Source organism: Chionomys nivalis, chromosome 14, assembly GCF_950005125.1.
Source record: "Chionomys nivalis chromosome 14, mChiNiv1.1, whole genome shotgun sequence".
In the NCBI taxonomy this organism is placed as follows: domain Eukaryota; kingdom Metazoa; phylum Chordata; class Mammalia; order Rodentia; family Cricetidae; genus Chionomys; species Chionomys nivalis.
In genome coordinates, this window is record NC_080099.1 from 67,444,461 (window position 1) to 67,465,201 (window position 20,741).

General features: G+C 44.6%; 1 protein-coding gene across 3 annotated transcripts in view; it reads left to right on the forward strand.

Moving 5' to 3' along the window:
- The window catches only part of Znf521 (zinc finger protein 521), a 298,511-nt gene that overhangs the window by 268,630 nt on the left and 9,140 nt on the right, over positions 1-20,741 (forward strand). For all 3 annotated transcript variants that reach the window (XM_057789090.1, XM_057789088.1, XM_057789089.1), the window contains 2 exons: positions 264-395; positions 2,780-2,895. In XM_057789090.1, the coding sequence (XP_057645073.1) occupies positions 264-395; positions 2,780-2,895 (248 nt within the window). The remainder of the gene's footprint in view (positions 1-263; positions 396-2,779; positions 2,896-20,741) is intronic.

The window sequence follows — 20,741 nt, forward strand, 5'->3', positions numbered from 1 at the left end:
ACTAAAAGTCTCAAGGTAAAATATGATTTCTGATTATTGGTTTTTCAATTTTAAATGTTTTAAGTTGCTATTAACTCAATAATAAAGTAAGATGGCCAGAAAGTGTACCTATTGCCCTATGCTTAGGGGTCAGGTATATTCTGGGTGGTATAGCTACACAACTCCATATTTATGTTTGGTGGGAGCGGGAGCTTGCAGTGAGAGGCATCCTTGGTCTGTCGTCGACACACGGTTTCACCTTTTCTGTCCTGTCTTCTCCACAGATGAAGGACTGAATCATGAGTGCAAACTCTGCAGCCAGACCTTCGACTCCCCTGCCAAACTTCAGTGCCACCTGATAGAGCACAGCTTCGAAGGGATGGGAGGCACCTTCAAGTGCCCTGTCTGTTTCACAGGTAAGACACTTCCTAAAGTAAAATCAGCCTGTGTGTGCTCTGACCCCACCGCGTCCTTCCTCCCAACCGTACTTCCCACTGCTTGGCCTTTTACAGAGCCACTCCAGTTCAATTTGGGGGAAGATGTTTGATTTCTGCTGATTAGCATTATTGATTGCAGTCTGCTTTAGAGACTGAGCCGGGTGGGAAGGTTAACTGTCAGGATGAACAAATGGCATTTCAAGTTCTCGCCCAAGTTTACACTTTTCCACTTGGAAAATGACGTCCACGTTGGGTTCACTCTGCTTCCTCGTGATGTTAAAAGGTTACCAAGGCCAGACTGCTTTTCAGTCACTCGATGTTCAACTAAAATTGTGGTCCTGGTGTTCCACATGTATGTGACCTCAACCTGGAGAGTTTTATACCATCTTCATAAAAAGCGGTATGTGTGTGTGTAACTGAAATACTTCCAGGCTTCTTTGAACTAGTAAACACATTAAGTGAGATGATTATTTCTTGTGAGATTGTATTTTAAATGTTGATAGAACTATACAATTTTATGAAACCATTATTCGATGTTACAATGGCACAGTTGTCAGAGATCTCTCTCTCTCTCTCTCTCTCTTACACACACACACACACACACACACACAAAATCAGAATTTATTATTGGGAGCCCATGAAAGCTGAAGTATGATCACATATTTCTACTCCTGCCCCCAAGAAGGTCAGGTCTACTTTAAAACTCCTCAGTGATTATTTTGCATGTGTCTGGGACTGGGTGGCCAAGTCCACTATTAGGAAAAATGCATATGTAGACACAGAGCTATAAATATCTTGCCCTCAAAAGTAACTTCTTTGATTGCAGAGCAAAATCACAGGCATTGATTATTTACCTTCCCTGAATCCAATCTATAGATTTATGTTCTGTAACAAAACATAAAAACGTGGCCACGCCCATTCACACCCCTTGCTAGTCACGCCTTAAGTATGTTGATGACTGTGCCTTTAACAAGGGCCTTCATGCTCCCACTGCACCTGTTAACCTTTCTATTTCTTTTGTTTACTCTTCCAATGTTTTTATTTTATTAGAGCTACTGTTACACTCTCACTATGAATATGAATCATAAGATACAAAGAATCAAGAATCCAGGTCCTTTGTCCAGGTACCTAGTAAGGCTTCATCGAAGAATACTGGATCAAGTCTCCACAATGAAATGTTATAATGAAATAGTTCTTTCATGTTGTAGCTGGAGCCTCATAAAACATAAGGAGCTATTTGGGCATAAGTTACAAACCTGGATAAAATTCCCATTTTTGTTGCTGTTGTTGTTGTTGTTGTTTTTGAGCTAACTAAGGAAACAAACTGCATCAAGAACAGCCTGTGTTTCTGTACAGACAGATGTGATTGTTTTATTGTATCTTGAAGTCATCTGGAAATAACAGGAAAAAGAAAACCTTCCTTCCGATATAAAGCATGTTAGGTGTGAAAGGAAAGCTGAGAGGTGTTTTTCAGGTAATGAGAAATGTGATTAAAATGTATGACTCACAAGAACAATACTGTAATATTATAGGTTGTCTGGCAATTAGAATAATTTTAATGATCAGAGTGGAGTCAAAGTCAAATGGCAGCATCTTTAATAAATCCTTTCCATGCCTATACAGATTAATATTGTAGATGCAAACTTTTTTAGGTCACAGTGCACCAGGCATCCATCAGAAGTCAGCTCTGCCAACCCAAACAGCGCCTCTGGCATATACAATTTAATTATTAATAGTATGTCTCCTAGGTAAACTGTTACACAGTCTTAGGGCCTTGTTTTGTAGTCATTAAAATTGAACATGTTTATATTATTGAAACCCTTGCATTCCGTGTGTAGGCTGAGTTGATCTTAAAGTATCCAAAGAGAATTTACCTGCCGTTCTGCTGCACATTTATAGACAGTGCCCCAGAGTAGCTGGGGGATATGATTTTTAGCATTAACACATTTAAATGGAGAACTGTTTGCTAGCTGTAACTTTAGGCAAATGCAATAAACAGGGTTTGGGCAGCCATGATTTCTTAACCTATAGGTTGCTGCAAAGTTGGAGTCATTTCTTATGAGACAGAGCTGTGTATTTGACAGTTCTCGGCTTTTGTTTTCAAAGATTTATAGGGGAGCAGGGCTTCCTTAAAGCATTGCTTTCGAGTCTTTGGCTTGAATTGGGTGCTGGGTGGAGCGCATCCTGACAAAGGCCAGAGACCCAGCCATGAGCAACTGTGTTCCTGCTCTCCCCAAATGTCAGGAGCTAGTCCTGCCCAGGAGGTGTGCGGGCATTCTCCCTCCTACCCGTGCATGGTGGGTCATCAGCTCAGAACACAGCAAGCTAACAGTCACCCACCTCCGTTCTCTTTGTTATTTCAGTGTTTGTCCAGGCCAACAAGTTGCAGCAGCATATATTCTCTGCCCATGGACAAGAGGACAAGATCTATGACTGCACGCAGTGTCCACAGAAGTTTTTCTTCCAGACAGAGCTGCAGGTAATGGCCTCCTGAGAAAGCTGGAACTGAACCCACTTGTTACTCTCTCAGGGCATTTTAACTGTGGGTTCAGAATCTCTCTTACTCTGGGCTTCTAAAATGCTTTTGTGTTTTTGGAGGCAAAAAGAAAATTAGAGACCAGATTAATAGACACCAAAATAATTTTGCCTCTGGCTGCTGTCAATCATTAAAAAAAAAAAAGGCAAGAAGAGGCCTATAATTGGACCTTCTGACCCAGCGTGAAGGACGTGGGGTCGGGTGGACCGGACTGCGGGATCATTCAGCACACTTGCCGGAGTTCATTCTCCCAAGTCTTGTTTTATTCATGCTGTCTTCCCACTGGGAGTCATGCTGGATGGATGTCCAGTCATTGTTGTCCAGAGGCTGAACACTGGAAAAGCAAGGACAGGGTGGGGAATAATGAAAGAAATTATATTCTTGTTTTGTCCAGGATGTATTTGTTCCACATTGGGCAACTGAGTAATTACTGCTGAAACCACAGCTTTTGGGTTGAAATCTGAGCACCCCAAGGTGTTGGCTTGGGCCTTTGAGGTACCCTTTACTAGAAATGTGACTGATCTTGGTCCGTGACTTCCCTGAACCTCAGATACAAAGAAAAAGAACAAACATTATACTCACAGGTTCTTATCAGGCAAAAATAGAATTATAGGTATAAATATAAGGTATAAAACGTGCATGTTTGGTTTCTTGGGTGACTCTCAGGAATAGTAGCTAAAAATAAGAATCAAGTCCAGGGGCTGCAGATGTTGCTCAACAGTGGAGTAATTGCTGTCCTGCACAAGGCATTGGGTTAACCCTGGCATCACGGAAAAGTAGGGGAAGGAAAACAAGATTCAGAGAGCGTGATGACACGTGCCAGCAATCTCAGGATCACAAGTTCAAGGCCAGCCCCACAAACAGGAAATATGAGGTCACAAAGACACTCTATCTCAAGAAAACCAAAAAATGGAAGAGAAACTAAGACAGAGAAACCTGGATTCTATTCCAGAATTGTCACTTCAAAGAGGAGCGTGACTCTTTCATTGCCTTTTGTTTCCTAAAGGGAAAAAGGAAAAGAAAAAAGGAGTCAGATCTGGACTATCCCCATGAGGAATTTCCCTAAATCTTGCTTTTCCTATGGGAAAAGTGGGGCTGCACTTGAACTCATAGATTATGAATATCACTGACACTACTCATTGGCTTGCAATGGGTGTGTTTGGATTCTGCACCCGGAGCCAAGACTAAGTAACTCAGAGATAGCCTGCTCTTACCTACATGCCTCCTGCTACCTCTAGGGTATCTTTATGCCCTGGGGAGGGGAGGGGGTTTGGTGGTGCAAGACTTAGAGGAGCCATAGATCAGAATAGAGAATCTGCAGTTTTTCTACTCTGTTATTATTCTAAGCAACTAAGTTAGATGACATTTAGGAGATAAATGAAGCCACTGAATTACACCATTGGCTGTGAAGGAAAACTAAAGTTGCTATTTAACATTTTGTTATTTCGAAGTGCTGGATCCCATCACGTATGTCCGCCAATAAGTATAGAAAATAGTCCAAGTTGTACTTGTATCAGACTAAAATAACATTACCTTCCTTCGTGGGGAAAAATACTGGTTAAATTGCAACATGTGTTAAGGAGGAAATCATATGAGGCACGGTCTTTATGCCTTTGTAAAGATGAAAACACTCAATTCTTCTGTTGATTAGCATGTCAAATTTGAAATAGAATAAAGTATCAGCTTAGGATCAAAGTTGTAGACATTGCATAGGGACTGAAACCCATCCAACATCTAAATGCTTGCACCAGACTTTTAGTTTGGTATTTTGTGGTCACATTCCAAGCTGGCACATTTTCGGTGTCTTTCACAGAGAGCTCAGCACTGTGATGGTAGAGACCTGTGACCCAACAGATCAGACTTAGTTAGACAAATCTTTCCAATGCGAGAGGCTTCCTGGAGCATGTGGTCTTCACTTTCTTTCAATGTTTTTCTCTACCTCTCTGATCCTGGGAAGCCTTGAAGTTCTTGAAGAGCCTTAAAGAGTTTTGGTTTATGTGGGGAATCCATCTATTGTAGTCCATTAATTCCCGTAACTTCCAGGTTGTAGCCTCTTGAGGTAAGGAGGGTGTTTACACAAATAATGTCAAATGCTGTAATGAAATAGTTTTGATCTTTCAGACAACTCACGAGCATCTAGGTGACCAAGCTAGAGGTAGACATTCTAGAATGCACTGCTCTCTCTGCTGCCCTGAATCTCTGTGGCCTCATGAAGTCAGAGCTCTCTTAGACACATCTGACTCATTCACTCTAACTGGGATGTGAGCCAGAGCTGTGGAACATGCATGCTTGTCTTGACATCTGTACCAACACTCAACCTCTGTGGCCACCACTTCTTAAATAAGAACAGCTCTGATGGCTACTGAGGATAACTGTTGCGAAGCTGAGATGAAATACTGACTCCATATTCATTACTTTGGAAAACTGTAACCCAGCCATGGGAATATCTAAAGGTCTGTTTTCTAAAATGCTCAGTAATAGCAGTGGCTCCCGTTTCAGCAACACTGGCGGAAAATGCATCAAAAGTTGACTTTTTCTGGCTTTCACAGTACCTTCACAGTTACGTTTTGACCCAAGAAGTCTGTGTACCTATTCTTTCAGTATCCATAGTACCTTAGAAAGTGAAGTTTATGTGTTTTTTAAAATATCAGTTAATTTTCTGTATAGAAAATAAATAGAAAAGAGAGTTCTTTTGTTTGCTAGGATGAAGGAGAATTGAACCGAAATTAAGATGACAGTAGAAAATACTGTCACAAAAATAGCAGAATTTATCATCCACTATCCTTTGTACCTTGATATGTTAAAAAATGTATTTTAAGCCACTTGAACTCATCTACTTTTTCATACCATTAAAGTTTAGAAGGGACATTGCACAGGAGTATATGAAATTAAATCTCCAAGAACTGCAATTATATTAGCTATCTTAAAGCATTCAAATTATCTGCCTCTTACTTCAGGGTCAGAATAATGGGGTAAGCATAGAATAAACATTCTAAACTGCTCAGACGCACCACTAAGGAACAGCCTCTGATGGCGTAGGAATGCTCTTGTGGCTGCCTTTACTATTTCACAGTTAAAACATGAAAGCAGCTTTATGGACAGCCATTTCCTTGTTGGATATAAAATTTACCTCCATGTATGTGCTTATACATGTATATATTGTTGTGTGTATGTGTGGATATATTAGACTTACAGGGGAAGCAATGTTAAGGATAGTTATCATGGGTTTTTTTGTTTGTTTGTTTGTTTGGTTGGTTGGTTGGATTTTTGAGACAGGGTTTCTCTGTAGCTTTGGTGCCTGTCCTGAAACGTGCCTCAAACTCACAGAGATCTGCCTGTTTCTGCCTCCCGAGTACTGTGATTAAAGGTGTTCGCCGCCACCACCTGGCAAGTTATCATGTTTTTGTGTGAGAATGCAGTTATATAGATATGTATGTATATAAGTACATAGATATGTGGGGTGTGTACTTTCACTTAAATTGCATACAAAACCAATACAAATTTAAGAAATCCCTCTTATGCTGTCCCTCTTCAGAGGATTGAGCATGCAGTTCTAGTCTGTGGGGATCTTCAGTTGTCACTGTGTCTTTCTGTGAAATACTCCATGTGGGACAAAGGAGCACACACTGTGTGTTAGTGTGCAGCCCTCATCTTCAGTCAACCCTGTAATCTTGCTGACCCAGAGTCTGAAGATAAAGATATAGAGTGCTTCATTCTTCCTGGGAAATCACCTTTGCGTTTTCCAGGAGCGCTCACGTCCACCCACACGCACAGACTTTTGTGGGGAAACCTGATATATTAGAAAAGGCATGTGGCAGGAAGGGAAAGGTATTTGGGAATAAAAGCCCATTATTTCAACAAATAGAACTTTATGTTATTTGGAAAATAAATGGATGTGTTCGGGGTTTCACATGTTTCCCTAATGGACTGCAGGGTTTTTTAAAGCAGAATTTATGGGGCTGGAGATCTGGTTCCACTGTTACAGGTTGTTACTGCTCTTGTAAGAGGACTTGAGTTTGGTTCTCAGCACCCATGTCAGGTAGCTCACAACTACCTATATATATATAGCTCCCACTTCAGGAAATTTGATGTCCTCTTCTGGACTTCACAAGGCCCATATAAATGTGTGCACGTGGAGTTGCTGGACGTGTGCACACACGCACATATAAATGATGTAGTAAAATAAATCTTCAAGGCAGAATATAGGGCTGCTGCCTTAAGAGGGCATGATGTGGTCGAGAGCGATACTCTTCGATGCACATTTGTATCCAAAGTGGTTTGTGCAGTGGTGAGCATTTTAGGAACCTGTCAAATGGGCCCCTTTTCTCACTGCAATTCTTCTGGGCACCGCTCTGGAACAGCTGCAACTGAGAGACAGTGTAAGAGTCTGCCTGTCCCTCTGCACTCTGAGGGAGTCGGCCATCAGGGAGGGGTTAGTGGAGGTAGGGGAAGTTCTTGCAGCATGAAAAAACAGATTGGCCTAGCTGAGCTTCGACTCCTGTGTAGCAAAGGCAGTGTGTGCACACGGAGAATACAGCAGTCGCCTGGCATGTGGGCGGGGAACGCCCCTGCAGGGTGTGATTTGCCCTCAAGTTGCTTTCCCAGCTTGTCACCTGATTTTGATGCATATCTTTCATGCCACAGTGTTACTAGTGCTTGAGTTTTATGGTCACATTTCTGAGAGGAAAATGAATTGCTGTGTCTGAGAAGGAGCACACAAGGCAACAGCATGGTATTGAAACATGCCTCTCTGGGTCCCTTGCTACCTGGTTCTCAGTTGACATTTCAGCACAGCTGCTGCAATTATGTGCTTCAGAGTATTAAATTATGTGTATTGGGGCATTTCGGAGTCTTTGTCAATAAGTACACTAGGCCCAGTGATGTTATTAGGTTGGGAGAGAGCAATACATAATTCCATATCTTACACGTACCATGATGCCACTCATGCTGTGAGATACCAAAAATAATTCAACATACGTTTACAGTCAACTTTCCAAGATATGATAAAGATAAATCATTCTTATGTGAGATGGTATCTAATCTATTTATTGTTCGAAGGATTCCAGCAGAGGGCGTTGTACTCTCCAGCCCGAAAGTCCTGGGAGGTACCTTCCTTGGGGTGGTAAGGAAGACATCAGACCATCATTGAACAGTGCTTCCCTGGCATCCTACATTCCTAGTGCTGACCCAAGAAAGCAAAATCAAGATTGGCCATTTCCTGGAAATAAAATCTCTCTCCTAGAGATCAGAAACTTCCTCAGGTTTCCTAGTTCTCTGGCAGGATTTTCAGTCCTGCTTTGAGTTATTCTTAGGCATATCCTCTTTACTCACAATTGCCACACATCCTGTAGGTCTTGTTTTACCTTCTTAGCATATGACTGCACACATATATGTACAAGCTGGCTTCCGGGAGTCCTATTTCAAAGCCCTGTGCCCACTCCCTCCAATTAAGTCCAAGAAAAGGGAATTTTGTTTTGTTTTGTTTTTCCTTCATTGCCTATTCATAAATAGCAAGGTGGAAACTGGGTTGGACTGAAGAAAACTTTATTCAGGTTGTAGCCAAGTTTTCCTCCACCTGAGCCTAAAATCTCTCCGTAAACAGGGAGGCTGGAAGCAGTTTGCAGCAAATCTGAATAGAACACTTGTAAAGCTGTTCTGACCGCCAAGCCCATCTCCTCACAGCTTCCCTGTATATTTCAAGTGGTTAGTTTTTATTTCTCACAGACATGAAAGTTTTTGTCATTATCCCCATTCAAACCATAAAAGCCACAATCCCAACCTGCCTTGCCCACTCTCGGAGGGCGTTCTTTTGCAGCCCCAGATGGAGATTTGCCCCTACTCTGTCTGGACATGACCCCTTGGGAGGACAGTCTGTGAAGATGCAACACTCCTCCCCTTCCTGCTATTCTGGCCTGCACCCCTTGGTGCGACAGTTCTTTAACACCCAGAGCCTCTGTCAGCCCTTAAACGTATCAGGAAGACACCACGGTTTGCGAGTATAAATTGTGTCAAATGAGTGCATGATTCTGGAACTGGCCCATTACATACATCGCTTCATTTCTTTGCTTTGTGGGCCTGTGGGGCTTTGGAAGCAAACTGGTACCAGGGCAACTTCCACTTAATTTGCTCAGTGGTTAAATTGATCTATCTCTTTTATTTGATCGGATCTCCAGGAACCAAATCATTTGCATTGATTTATTGATTGGTGCTGTGTTTTCACCATTAGTTTTGATCACTTTCAGCTGTTAATATTGGATAATTCAATCAGGATTGATTGGCCTTACCAGTGAAGGCAGAAAGTTAATCAGGTCAGACGCAAAAATGGGGCATAGGTAATCTAACCTTGGTGTGACTGTTACCTTACTATATATCTGCCCCTGCCATGAATGCTAGGGATTTTCTAGGCTATAGGGAAAGTTTGAAGCTATTACAATGCATCATAAGGTGTGGTCATTTTATTTTGCCTTTAATGAAACTACATCTAGAAATTAACAAGCATGCAAAAAGGTAAGTGTGATTGTCACAAGGAACTCATTTGGACTAAAAGCATTTTCAATTACCCATTTTGTCCCGACAAATGTCTAATCTGTGTGTGCACGCTTGGAGGCACAACCTGGGTCACCCATTTCTAAGTCTGGCCCTGACTGCTCCACCGTGTGTCCTGGTAGTGAGACGTCCAAGAATCAAGTGGTTAATGTGACCAGAATCAGGGCAGCCAGGGTAATTGCGGTAAGTAGCAAACACTTTATTTGCATCTGAATAGTTTCTACTACTCCCCACTAGCTCAGTTTTCAAAAATTCTCCATCCATTAATTTCTTGATGTTCATATCGATGGCTGCACTTCACTATTAAAAAAGGGAGCACCACCTCTCCATTCTAGGCCCCGCTTCCTCCTCCAGCAGCGCTGTTGTAAGCAAGCTGCCATTCCATTATTTTTTGTCTGGCCCAGAGCTGACGACAGATGGCCATCTCTGAGCTGCCATCAGCCCGACTTTATGGCGCATCCAGCTAGGGCATACAGACAGCGCTGCGGCCAGTTCTGCCGCTCCCTCCCTCCCCGCCCCCTGGAAGTGTTTGTCACCTCTGCCACATTCTGCCTTGGCTGCGCCTTTCTGGCCCTGTAGTCTTCTTCTGCGTTGCCAAGGCAGCCTGCTGCCACAGCGCCAGAAGATCTGCCTCCGTTAGAAACAAGAGACTGTAGACACAGTTATCCTCCAAACAGGGGCTTCTGCCTGGACACCTTTGTAGTCAGGTCCATTGGAGCAAGCTGGAGACCCAACTTCCAGAACACCCTGCGCTCCAGACAGACTCGTGAAATTCCTGCATGTATTCCTGTTTTAGATGTTTACTCTACACGTGGGTCGACTCCTCACATTAGCAGAGACTAAGTGCCAAAAATAGACCCTTGGTGTTTGCAAACTTTCCTCCGACTATTGGAAAACACCACATCTAGACCCAACTGTTGTGACAATTAGGGAAAGAGAGATGACAATCACAGACTTTAACTATCAATCCCCTGAAATGAGCAGAAAATTCAGACCGGCATCTTCCGGATCCCTCGAGGTGATGATCTTCGCAATGCCGCCCAGCAATGAGCTGTTGTGAGCGTTTGGAGAAAGATTGATAGGTTTCCCTTGATCGGGTTTGCTAAGGCAAGGCAGCTTCAGAGCCAGCCGTGTATTTTGAGGGGACTTCACATTTGTACCCTTTATTGTTATATTTGCAGCAAATCTACAGCTCGTAACAGGCTGTGCCCTGCAGCTATGAAGGAGTAAGTTCCCCTTATTGGAGGGAAATCGGTGTTCTGTAAAAGCCTGAGATGGGGTGGGTGAGATGAATGGCGCTTAAAAGCCCTGCTCGCGGTGCTGTCGTTTGGAGCAACAACTCTGGAGCTCTAAACGACAGTGGAAAGCAGAGGAAAGGAGTCCTTTTTCTAACGCAGAGAAATTTCACAGTGCCTGAAATAACCCGTCTCCTTCATTGATTACTTCCCTGGATAGGCTCGGGGAGCATTAGGAGGTGGGCGCAGCTTCTGAATAGAGGAGAGCCTGCGAAGGTGAGGCACCTTCTCTGCCTCCCCTCGGGGCCAGGGGCGGGGGCTGTCATCCTCTTCCTTGCAGAGTCCCCTGCTGCATGAATGTTAAGTCTTTGGCCACGCCAGCAGAGCCCATCATCTTTCCCTGGAAACCTGATTCCACCATCAAAGGCTTCCTGTTCTACATGAGCAAAACCCGATTTTATAATTGACCAACCTACACCCTGGGTGCATTGGCTAAGCTTATGTGCCATCTACACATATAAAAGGTGCCTCGTGCCATTAAATATCATCAGTATGCTGGACGATGCTTTGAGTTTATAAGGGTGAAAGGTCACTGTGCCGGAAAATAAAACAGTACATTTGCTGTGAGACAGGCACCAAGACCTCGTTCTGTACTCAGTTATAATTCATGATGCTACTGGTGGGAAGCCCTTTTCCCTCTGTGGAGTTAAGGCATCTCCAGTGAAGCCTGCTGAGAGCACCCTAAGTCCCCACCACCATCTGTGCACTCACTTCCGAGGAAGGAGAGAGAGAGAGAGAGAGAGAGAGAGAGAGCACTTCCCGCACTTTTCTCCCCTCCCTCACATGCTATCTCCTGGTGGTCTCCAAAACAGAACGGGGCTCTTACCGGACTAAACAGAGAGGTGGGCAGGATGACATGGTGAATGTCTCATTTGGAAAATATTAGTCAGAAAACAGAAAAGCAGTAATGCCTTAAGACTATGGCTGACTCGGCCAGAAATGTACGGTCAATCACCATCTAGTAAGAGGTGTCCCTGGAAACCAGAGATGCAGTACATACAGGCAGCCAGCACAAACCAAGTTTATCCGCTTCCCAAGCAGCCTTCAGTGTCGGCAGTGGACCTGACTGAGTCCATGATTCTGAGAATCTCCTCCCGCTCTCTCCATGGATTTGAACCAGCTGGTGGCATGAATGCCATCCATCCTTACACACAGAGCCTGTCTGTGGTGACGTGCCACCCCTTCCTGAGGTCCGGCACAGACTACATTGGGACTTCCTGGGCCTCAGTTCAAAATGTGTCACTGAAATGGCTGTGGTGAGCAAAGAACTGCAAGCTGTGTTCTGAGGTGGCAGAGCAGAGAAGCCCTGAGCCAGCAGGCCGTGCATGCACACGTCCCTGCTCTCCGTGCTTTCTGGGGAGCCCCCGCTCTCCGTGCTTTCTGGGGAGTCCCCGCTCTCTGTGCTTTCTGGGGAGCCCGGAGATAATGCGACAGGAGAGGACATCTGAACCTAGACCTGCTTGTTGCTGGGCAGTCCCAGATTCATCTGCAATGTTTCCTGATCGTGTGCGGTCAACATGATCCACTGGTACACTCCCCTTCAAAGGGTCTGGAAGAGCACATCTGATTTAACGGATAGGATGCCATAGGGGACCTACTGTGCTATAGATTCCAGAATGCTTTTAGGAAGCTCAGACCCCAGCTAATTCCAGAGGCTTTGGAAGGGCCATGACAAGGTCAGAGGTCACCCAGGGGCCTCCTTGCATGTAATTGGCTGGCCGTCCCGTTCTGCCATCTGGGTGTGTCTGTCACCTCCTTCACCCTCCCGAGGAAAAAGTCAGGCAGGAGTGGCTGGGCTCGCCAGCCAGGTTTTCTTGGGTGAAAGATCACTTTGAGATGACACGGCCGAGTAGTCAGCCTGAATTCCTGGTTGGTATTTTATTAATTTTGCACCAAGATAAATCCTGAAATTCTGACAAACTCCATGACAGGTGAAATTCCTTCTTGCAGAATCTTCTCAGCGAGAGGCTGCTCATTTCGTTCTGTTCCGAGGCAGGCAACAGGAGGGCAGCTTTATAATCAGCCCTCAAAGGACCCCCAGCCGCCCCAGAGTCTCGGACTGATTGAATAACTCCTGGGCCTCTTCCCCTAGGCCTCCATCAGCGGGGGTCCTGTGGAAAGCAATCTCCCGCAGACTGGCACTGAAGTGAGCTTTACACCGCCATTTTCTGCTCTCCAGAGGAGCCTGGAGTACTAAAAGATAGATGGACTGCAGATATTTTATGAGAAACTGTCAGAAGAAGAGCAGAGTAAATGTTTTTTTCTTCTTCTTTGAGTCACACACTACATCACTGTTGAATTCTTCCAGCCTCCTTTTACATTTAAAGTAAGAAATTAATTGGTTGCTAACCTTTCATTCCCTTTTCCCTCTTCTTCCTTGTCTTCCTCCTCCTAGGGTTTTTTTTTTTCCTTAAATATTCACACGGAGGCCCTTTGCTTAACCACAGTTGTAGAAAATCAGTACCATTTGCAATGAAATATTTATAATGACAGAATGAAAAATTGGATTCATTTTCTGGACTGCAGCCGAATGAACTGTCTGCAACTTTGCACTAGCATCGTCTCCTATCCATCCTTGGTCCTTTCAGGGAAACAAACCCCGTGTGCGCTTACCTGTGTGCAGGAGGGAGCCTACCAAAGCAGAGAGAGGAGCGTGTCTGTGCTAGCGCTGCCACACAGGGAGCTGGGGTAGACGTGGCCACAAAGGAGAGCAGAAGGTAGGAAGAGCAGCAAGAAGTTTGCAGGATTAGGGAAAGATGGGGCCCAAGCTGTGTAGCACAGTGTGAGTCACAGTCCGCCCTGATGTCTTAGCTTGGGGCAGATTTACAAGCTACCAAGGGACATGGATAGACAGCACCTAGCTCTCCTTTTTTTTTTTCTTTCCTGTTTAGGGTTGGCTGTGACTTCACCTCTCCAGTGACTGTCTTACTTAGGGCTGTTTGATATGGGGTCGATCCTTGCATTTTTTTCCCTCAGATCAGAGACAAAGGGCTTTGTTAGGATAACCCAGGATCACCTGAAAGCCTGCCATCCCTGTGCCAACCTGAGTGGGAAACAGGTGCCATTCACTCTGCCTTCAGGATCCCATTGGATGTTAGTAAGGAGCCCAGTAAGTGAATCCCAGTCTCTAGAATGTCTTCTCTGCTCACACAGTGTGGGGTCACTTAACTGTCCCCATCTGGGGAACCCTTCCGGGCTTCCAGCTTAGCCCTCTCTCTTAACCTTGAATTCATTCTCCTCTTAGAACACCGGGCTTAATTAGTTATCAGAGTTTCGTTTTGATGGTTTCCACAACTGAAAACAGTTTCTACTGCTTTCCAAACTACCGCTGAATAAAACGGCTGTGAATTTAGAGCTTCAAGGTTTCAGGCCCTAAATTTGCCTCATCACGCCTCAATGGCTCCACAAGATCAATAATCCATATTTTATTATAAAATAAAGACTGTCTGTAATTGAATTAGCTCCCTCACTCCACCTGACTAGCCGTGGTTCACTCGTGGAGAGGATGAAGAGAATGCCTGCATGCTACTTGGATAGAGAGGAGATGGAGAATTTGTGCCAGGATTTCTTTTTCCAGGGGGTGGTCTGACTCACAGCTCACGTATGTGTTTACGTCCTTCTGTCCTACAGCCATGGGTCCTACTGACATGGGTCTCCTACAATAGGTCTTGCATCTGACCAAGACCCAGGCATCCACTCTAAAGTTCCGAAAGGAAGTGAGCTGGTCTTTGTTTGGGGATTTGTTTTTTCTTTTCTTTTCTTTAACGATCCTTGCAGAAGTATAAGTTGTATTTCCCCCAGGCCAGTTCCTCTTATCTATCCATGGACTGTCATTTGGAGGTTTTCTGAATGCTTACTCTATCCTCTTTGAAGCAAAATTTAGCCCCAGTTTAATAAGAACACTGAACAGGAAGAGAGGTACCGTTCATTATTGGACTCTCTCAGGACAGGGCTGTAGTCTGACTTGTGTGCCCTTCCACAGTCTCGAAAGGTTGCAGGCTTCAACAAGCGGTGAGATTTGCCTTTGCATTGCATTTCATATATACATCCATGATTTTACAAAATCTGCTGACAGTTCCGCTATAACATAGGCTGCCTTGTAGCTGTGGAACACAGCCTGGAGATATTTCTCTGTAGTGTTTCCTAGAGTATCTGATTCGCAGAGAAAAGACGCTTTCTTAAGCGTGTGCGTCTTAGGACGCTAGTGCCTTTTTTTCCAGCACCATGCATGGATGCAGAAATCTGTTACTCCTTAACTCTTACTATTGCTTTTTTTTTTCTTCTTCAGTGCCAGGGTTAAGGGGAAATCTTTTTTAACTTTAGTTTTGCAACAGCTTAAGCAAGTCTGAAATATATACCCAAATAAATGGAAGCTGTAATAGTGGAGTGTAGAGACTCAGTTCCGTCTCAGCCTGGAAAGGAACATTGAGCAGTGTTCATGTACTGCCAGCTGTATTTCTGCGTGTGACACAGCTTGCCCAACTGCTTGCAGTGATTTTCAGTGTTATTAGGCAGGCTCGCAAGAACAACGGCCTCCTGACAGAAGTAAAACGCCATGCGGCCCGAGTCCTTGGCGAAGGAAGGTTGCACAGGGAGCCCCAGCGTCAGACGGAGAAGCACCCCAGCACAAACTCTATTTCAGTGCCTGGGCTCACAAGTCCCTGGATCTGCTTCTCCTCTTATCCAACGCCTTCTGTGCTATGGCTGGTTTGCATTTGTGTTTGAAGTACCAGGCAGTTTAATGAAGTTATTCTTTTATAAATTTTGCAACAGCGAAGCAAGCGCGAGGGCTTTAAATTAGAATAAGTGCTACTTCTGTGTGGCAGGCTCCTTTGAGGACTGATTAGAACGAGGCCTCCTGTTGCCTGGCCCTTTATGCATGGCAGCGCGGCTCTGTGTACTGTTTACAGCTCACCTTTGAATTCGCCTAAGCGCGCACCGTCCTGCCACCTGGCCCTCTGCTCGTTGAGACTGTCGTTCTTCCAGGATCATGTTAAATACTTCACATTAAAGAGTGCCTTTTTTAATTATATCGCTTTATTGTAATGAATTCAAATTAACTTGGAGGAGCAAATTGTATAAGGATGTGAGGGTTATAGATTGCTCTCTCCATAGTTACAGCACACCTCTGTGTGGGGATTAAAGGGCCGTCTCTCCGGTAGCTCAGAGGACTTGGAGGGGGAGGAAACTGTCGCGAAGAGAAGATCGAGAGGCAAAGCAGAAAAGGTGTCCAGAAGTGAAAGGACAGTGGGGATCTCACGTGTAGGGTTCCTAAGCAGACACAGGTCTCCTTGGTGGAGGGATACTTCTGTCATTTTAAAACCTTGACTCCCTGAGATGGAGTGCAGGGGAGAGGATATGAGCATAACACAGAAGACTTCCATAGGAAATGAGAAAGGCAGAGCCGGCCAGATAGCTCAGTGAGTAGTGGTGCTGGCTGCCGCTCTTGATGACCAGAGTTCCATCTGTCGGGATCCACAGGATGGAAAGTGAGAACCAGCTCCACCAAGCTGTCCTCAGACGTGGGCCTCTGACACACTTGATGTCTGCTCTTGGTGCCTGTGTGAGCTGCTGCTGAACAGAGATGAGTTCAGGAGACACAGCAAGGGAGACTTGAGAAAGAGGTCCTGAAGCTGTGTGCAGAATATAAAAATATACAGAAAGGCAGGCAAGCAAGGGGGAAATAAGCAGACCTTCCTAACCAGAATGTTTTATTTAAAGTGCAAGACAGTCAAATACTGTCCTGGGGCAATGACATGTTTGTACTCTTAAAGAATTTTCTCACAGTCTCGAGTTTCTTTAGGGGTTTCCTCAAGTTATATTCCCCATCTCAGAATGTTCCAGAGGGACAGAGAGATCTACACCATCGGTGGGACGTTTAACTGTGGAGCCCATGCCTGAATATAACTCAGTTCTCTGCACAGCAAAGGCTTCGCTCAGGCATGGAAACACACAGAGGCACTCCCAACCCCAGGGTGTGCCTCATCTTCAATACCACTTGTTTGATGTAAGCAGGATGCTGTATTTCAGCCTAGCAGACAAGTATTTGGTTGATGATAGTAGGCAACAGGTTTTCTGTTATCTTTAGTTTGTCTGACTCATGCCTGGAGAATGTGACAGTGTGATAATGAAAAACAAGTGTGGCTGGGAACTGACTTCCTGGTAAGAGCATTTGCTGTGCAAGCATGATGTCCTGGGTTCAGATCCTCCACATCCATGGGAAGGCTGGCTATGCACCTGTACACCTGCAAGCCCAGTTATGGGATGGGGAGACTAGAGGATCACCTAGATGGGCCTGCCTGCCTGGCTGAAAAGAATGGGGTGCTCCTGGGTCAGTGAGAGACTAGCCCAAAGGAATAGGGCAGAGTTCAAAAGCAGAGCACCTGATATCCCTTCACACACACACACAGTGGGGGGGGGGGGGGCTTCCTCCAAATTTAGTACTTTCCATCTATAGAATTATTGGAGTTCAGATGACGGGAACCCAGTCCTATCATGTTGAAAGGCAGAAAAAGGCACGGCTCCTTCTCCTCACGAAGGTTGCCCTTTGAATATAAATCACCAGTGCTGGGTGCCTTTCCCATTCTAATCAGATGACCTTTCGAGTCTGATGACCAGAGTTGAAATCCTAAGGCTGCCAGTCAGTTTTTACAGTTTTTAAATCAATGCCTGGCTCCCACACCCTTCAGTTCCCAAATGCAACTCAATGGACCCCTCACACAGCTGTGATGCAAACAGAGCAGGACGAGTGTTGCAGCTGACCACAGGACAGCCCAGCTTGTCTGAGCCTGCAGCAATGATGGTGCACGCCTTTAATCTCAGCCCTCAGGAAGCAGAGGCAGGTGGATCTCGAGGAGTTTAAGGCCAGCCTGGTCTGCAGAGTGAGTTCCAGGATAGCCAGGGCTATAAAGAGAAACCCTGTCTCAAAAAAAAAAAAAAAACAAATGCAAAAGCACAGATCTTGAGCTAAGGAGAGTGACTAGGATTTATTTCACTAAGTCCTCTTTAAAAAATTAAAATTAAAAAGCAATCCTTCCAGGATTCAGACTCTAAGAGGGGGTGGGAGCCTCATATCTGTAATGCTTAGAAGAGGGTATTTTTGAGCAGTTATCAATCTAATCACCCATTATTTGTTGCTAATTACAATGTTGCAAGTCCGTTAATATTTAGCAGAAGTTTGTTTAATTGTGTTTGTCTGGAAAGAGATGCCTGAATCCAGCTTTAGCTGGGAGAGCCAGCGGTATGCACTGCAGAGCATGGCACAAAGGAGATTTGTGCTCGCTCAGGATTAACACATTAACGTCAGGAGAGTCCTCCCTTCCCGTTCTTGCAGTTATTTATCTTTAAGGTATTAAAATTAGAGCACGAAGAAGGGGCACTGTTCACCCATGTAGAATTGGAAGGAGGTCATTCTTAAGCTTGTTTACAGATGTTCTGGTTTAGAAAGCTCCAGTGTGATAAATTAAACATTACAGTGGAAAAAAAAAACTAAGGCCTAGCAACAACTGGTGCGTGGACACATCTGTCTGCAGAGCTGAGTTAATCCCTGAATATCACAGTAGACGGCCTTGTCTGTTACGCCTTCTGTCCCCCAATACACCGAGACTGGAGTTTTGGGTCTGAGGCAGGATCATTGGGGCCTGGCCCCTCTCCTTTCTGCTTTGTATAGTATGATTGCATTTTCCTCTTGACTCCTTGCAGGTAAGCAGGTAGCTCAGTTTGTTAATTGTCTGTAAAAAAAGAAAAATCAACTTTGTCCTTTTAACCTATCTTCCAGTCGGAAACTTTCTGTGAGTTTTGATGCAAACAGTGGTGAGTTCCAAAGAAGAAATTTTCTTTTTTTTTTTAATTTTTTATTGTGTTGTGCCACAGAGACAGAGAGACAGAGACAGACAGAAAGATACTACCTTGCCACAGCGCATATTTGGGGTTCAGAGTGTAAGCCAGGGAATTGGTTCTTGCCCTCTGCTTTGTTCATTTGAGCCAGCACTGCGCTGACAGACACACACTGGCACAGCTGGCTTCTGCAGGGTTTTGGGTATTGGACTTGGGAACTGACACTTGGAAGGCATGCATTTACCCCCAAGACGTCAGTGTCTTCCACCATCCAGAGAGGAGAATTTCCAACCTCTCTGGTGTGAGGAACAGTTAGAACTGAAATTATGCCATTCTTTTTAAGGTCTTCCTGGAAAGGGAGCGGTTTCATTGTTAGCACTGCTCATATGTAGCCCAGAAGCATAAGTTGCCCTTTTGAAGTGGCCTCTTTTATTTCTCTATACTGCGTAATTGTCGCAATACTGGGGATCATTGTGTGCTCCAATGTAGAAGTCACCCCCCCTTAGTCATCACGCTTTGCTTCTGAAGGCCCACATTGAACTAAGGCTCAGGTAATTAGTAATTCTTACTACATTATAAACTACTGTGAAATTTTCTAGATTGGTTAAATATTGCTTGCTTGTTTGTTCATTTTGTTTTAAAGAAAGAGCAAAATGTGACCTCACGCAGTAATCCCAGAATTTGGGAGGCAGAGGCAAGAAAAGACCAGTGTGTCATCCTCAACTACGTAAAAGTTTGAGGGCAGCCTGAGTTACATGAGAGCCTTTCTAAAAACAAACAAAAAATCATAATGTGTTGAACACAGCTCTTTCCAAACTGATGCCTGCCTGTCTACATGACCTGATAGATCTTAAGTGCACAGGATCCTGTGATGTCTACAAAGTCTGTCTCCTGCCCTGTGGCTCTCCTTTCGCCTTTGTCCCTACCCTCCTTACCTCCTCCAGCACCAGACAAGTGTAAATTCTCTAAGAAATTGACTTAGCCCTTCACAGAAGGCAGAGGGCCCTTGTTCTCTTCCCTTTGACCCCTATCTCTCTTGGCAGATGGTATGGACAATGTCCAGGAACATCCTTAATATCTTCAGAGATGCCCACTTCAGACACTGTCTCTTGGGTCCTTCCCAATTGGGAAGCTATGCTTTTGTGTCTGCGCTCTATTCTGCTCAGTTACAAAAACTAAAGTGGCTGTGCAGCCTCTGGGTTCTTTTCAAGTAGACATTCATTTTCACACCCTGAATAGTAACTTTCCGAACTTAATTCCTGAGTCGCGGTGGACACTGTGACAGTGCGAACATCCCTGGGCACTGTTGTTTCCTTGACCTGAGGTGGGCCGTCCTTGATGCTTGGATGGAGAGAAAATCTCTGAGTGAGTGAATATTTCTGGGGAGATTTGGTTCCACCCACAAGGAGTGTTGCTTATAATACATCTCAAAGGACCCTTTGCAGAATTGCTGAACAGTTGCCCACATCCATCCGATGACATTGTTTTTTAAAGCCATGCAGTACAGTCCTGTGTGGTATTTATGTGTCTCTTTGTGGAACACACTATTTTTGTAAGGTGGCAGACATATCTCATAGACTGAGTAGCACACCCTAGCACAACATGGCAAGCTCAATAGATTTCCAATTAAAAAACAAATCAAAACCTCCAACTTGATCATAACTCAGTAAGCCCATGTCAAAGACAGGTCAACCGCAAGGGCTTCTAGAGGCAGCTGCTCAACACTGCAGCAAGGTATGTCCAGTCTGTGGCCTATGGGTAACACCAGCAAAGGTTAGCTACGTGTGCAGACCAATTCAAGGTCATAAACGTAAACCGTTATGGAACTTTCTTGTGGGTTTGTTTTTGTAACGTGATTGTGTGGTTCTCAAGTGTGAACTGTAGAGATGACAGCATCTCCTCACAGTATCTGGACCAACTTTCTACATTTCTCCTTTGCCATGGGCCAGTTCTTTTCTGTTGAAACTTAAACTTCATTAATGCTAGATTTTCCTTATCTCCAAACTTTCGCTTATTTATGCTCACGTGTTTTCCAAATACCATAAAGCAGCGGCTCCTGACTAAGTGATTTGTCTCACCAGAGGATATGTGATCATGTCTGGGGACACACGT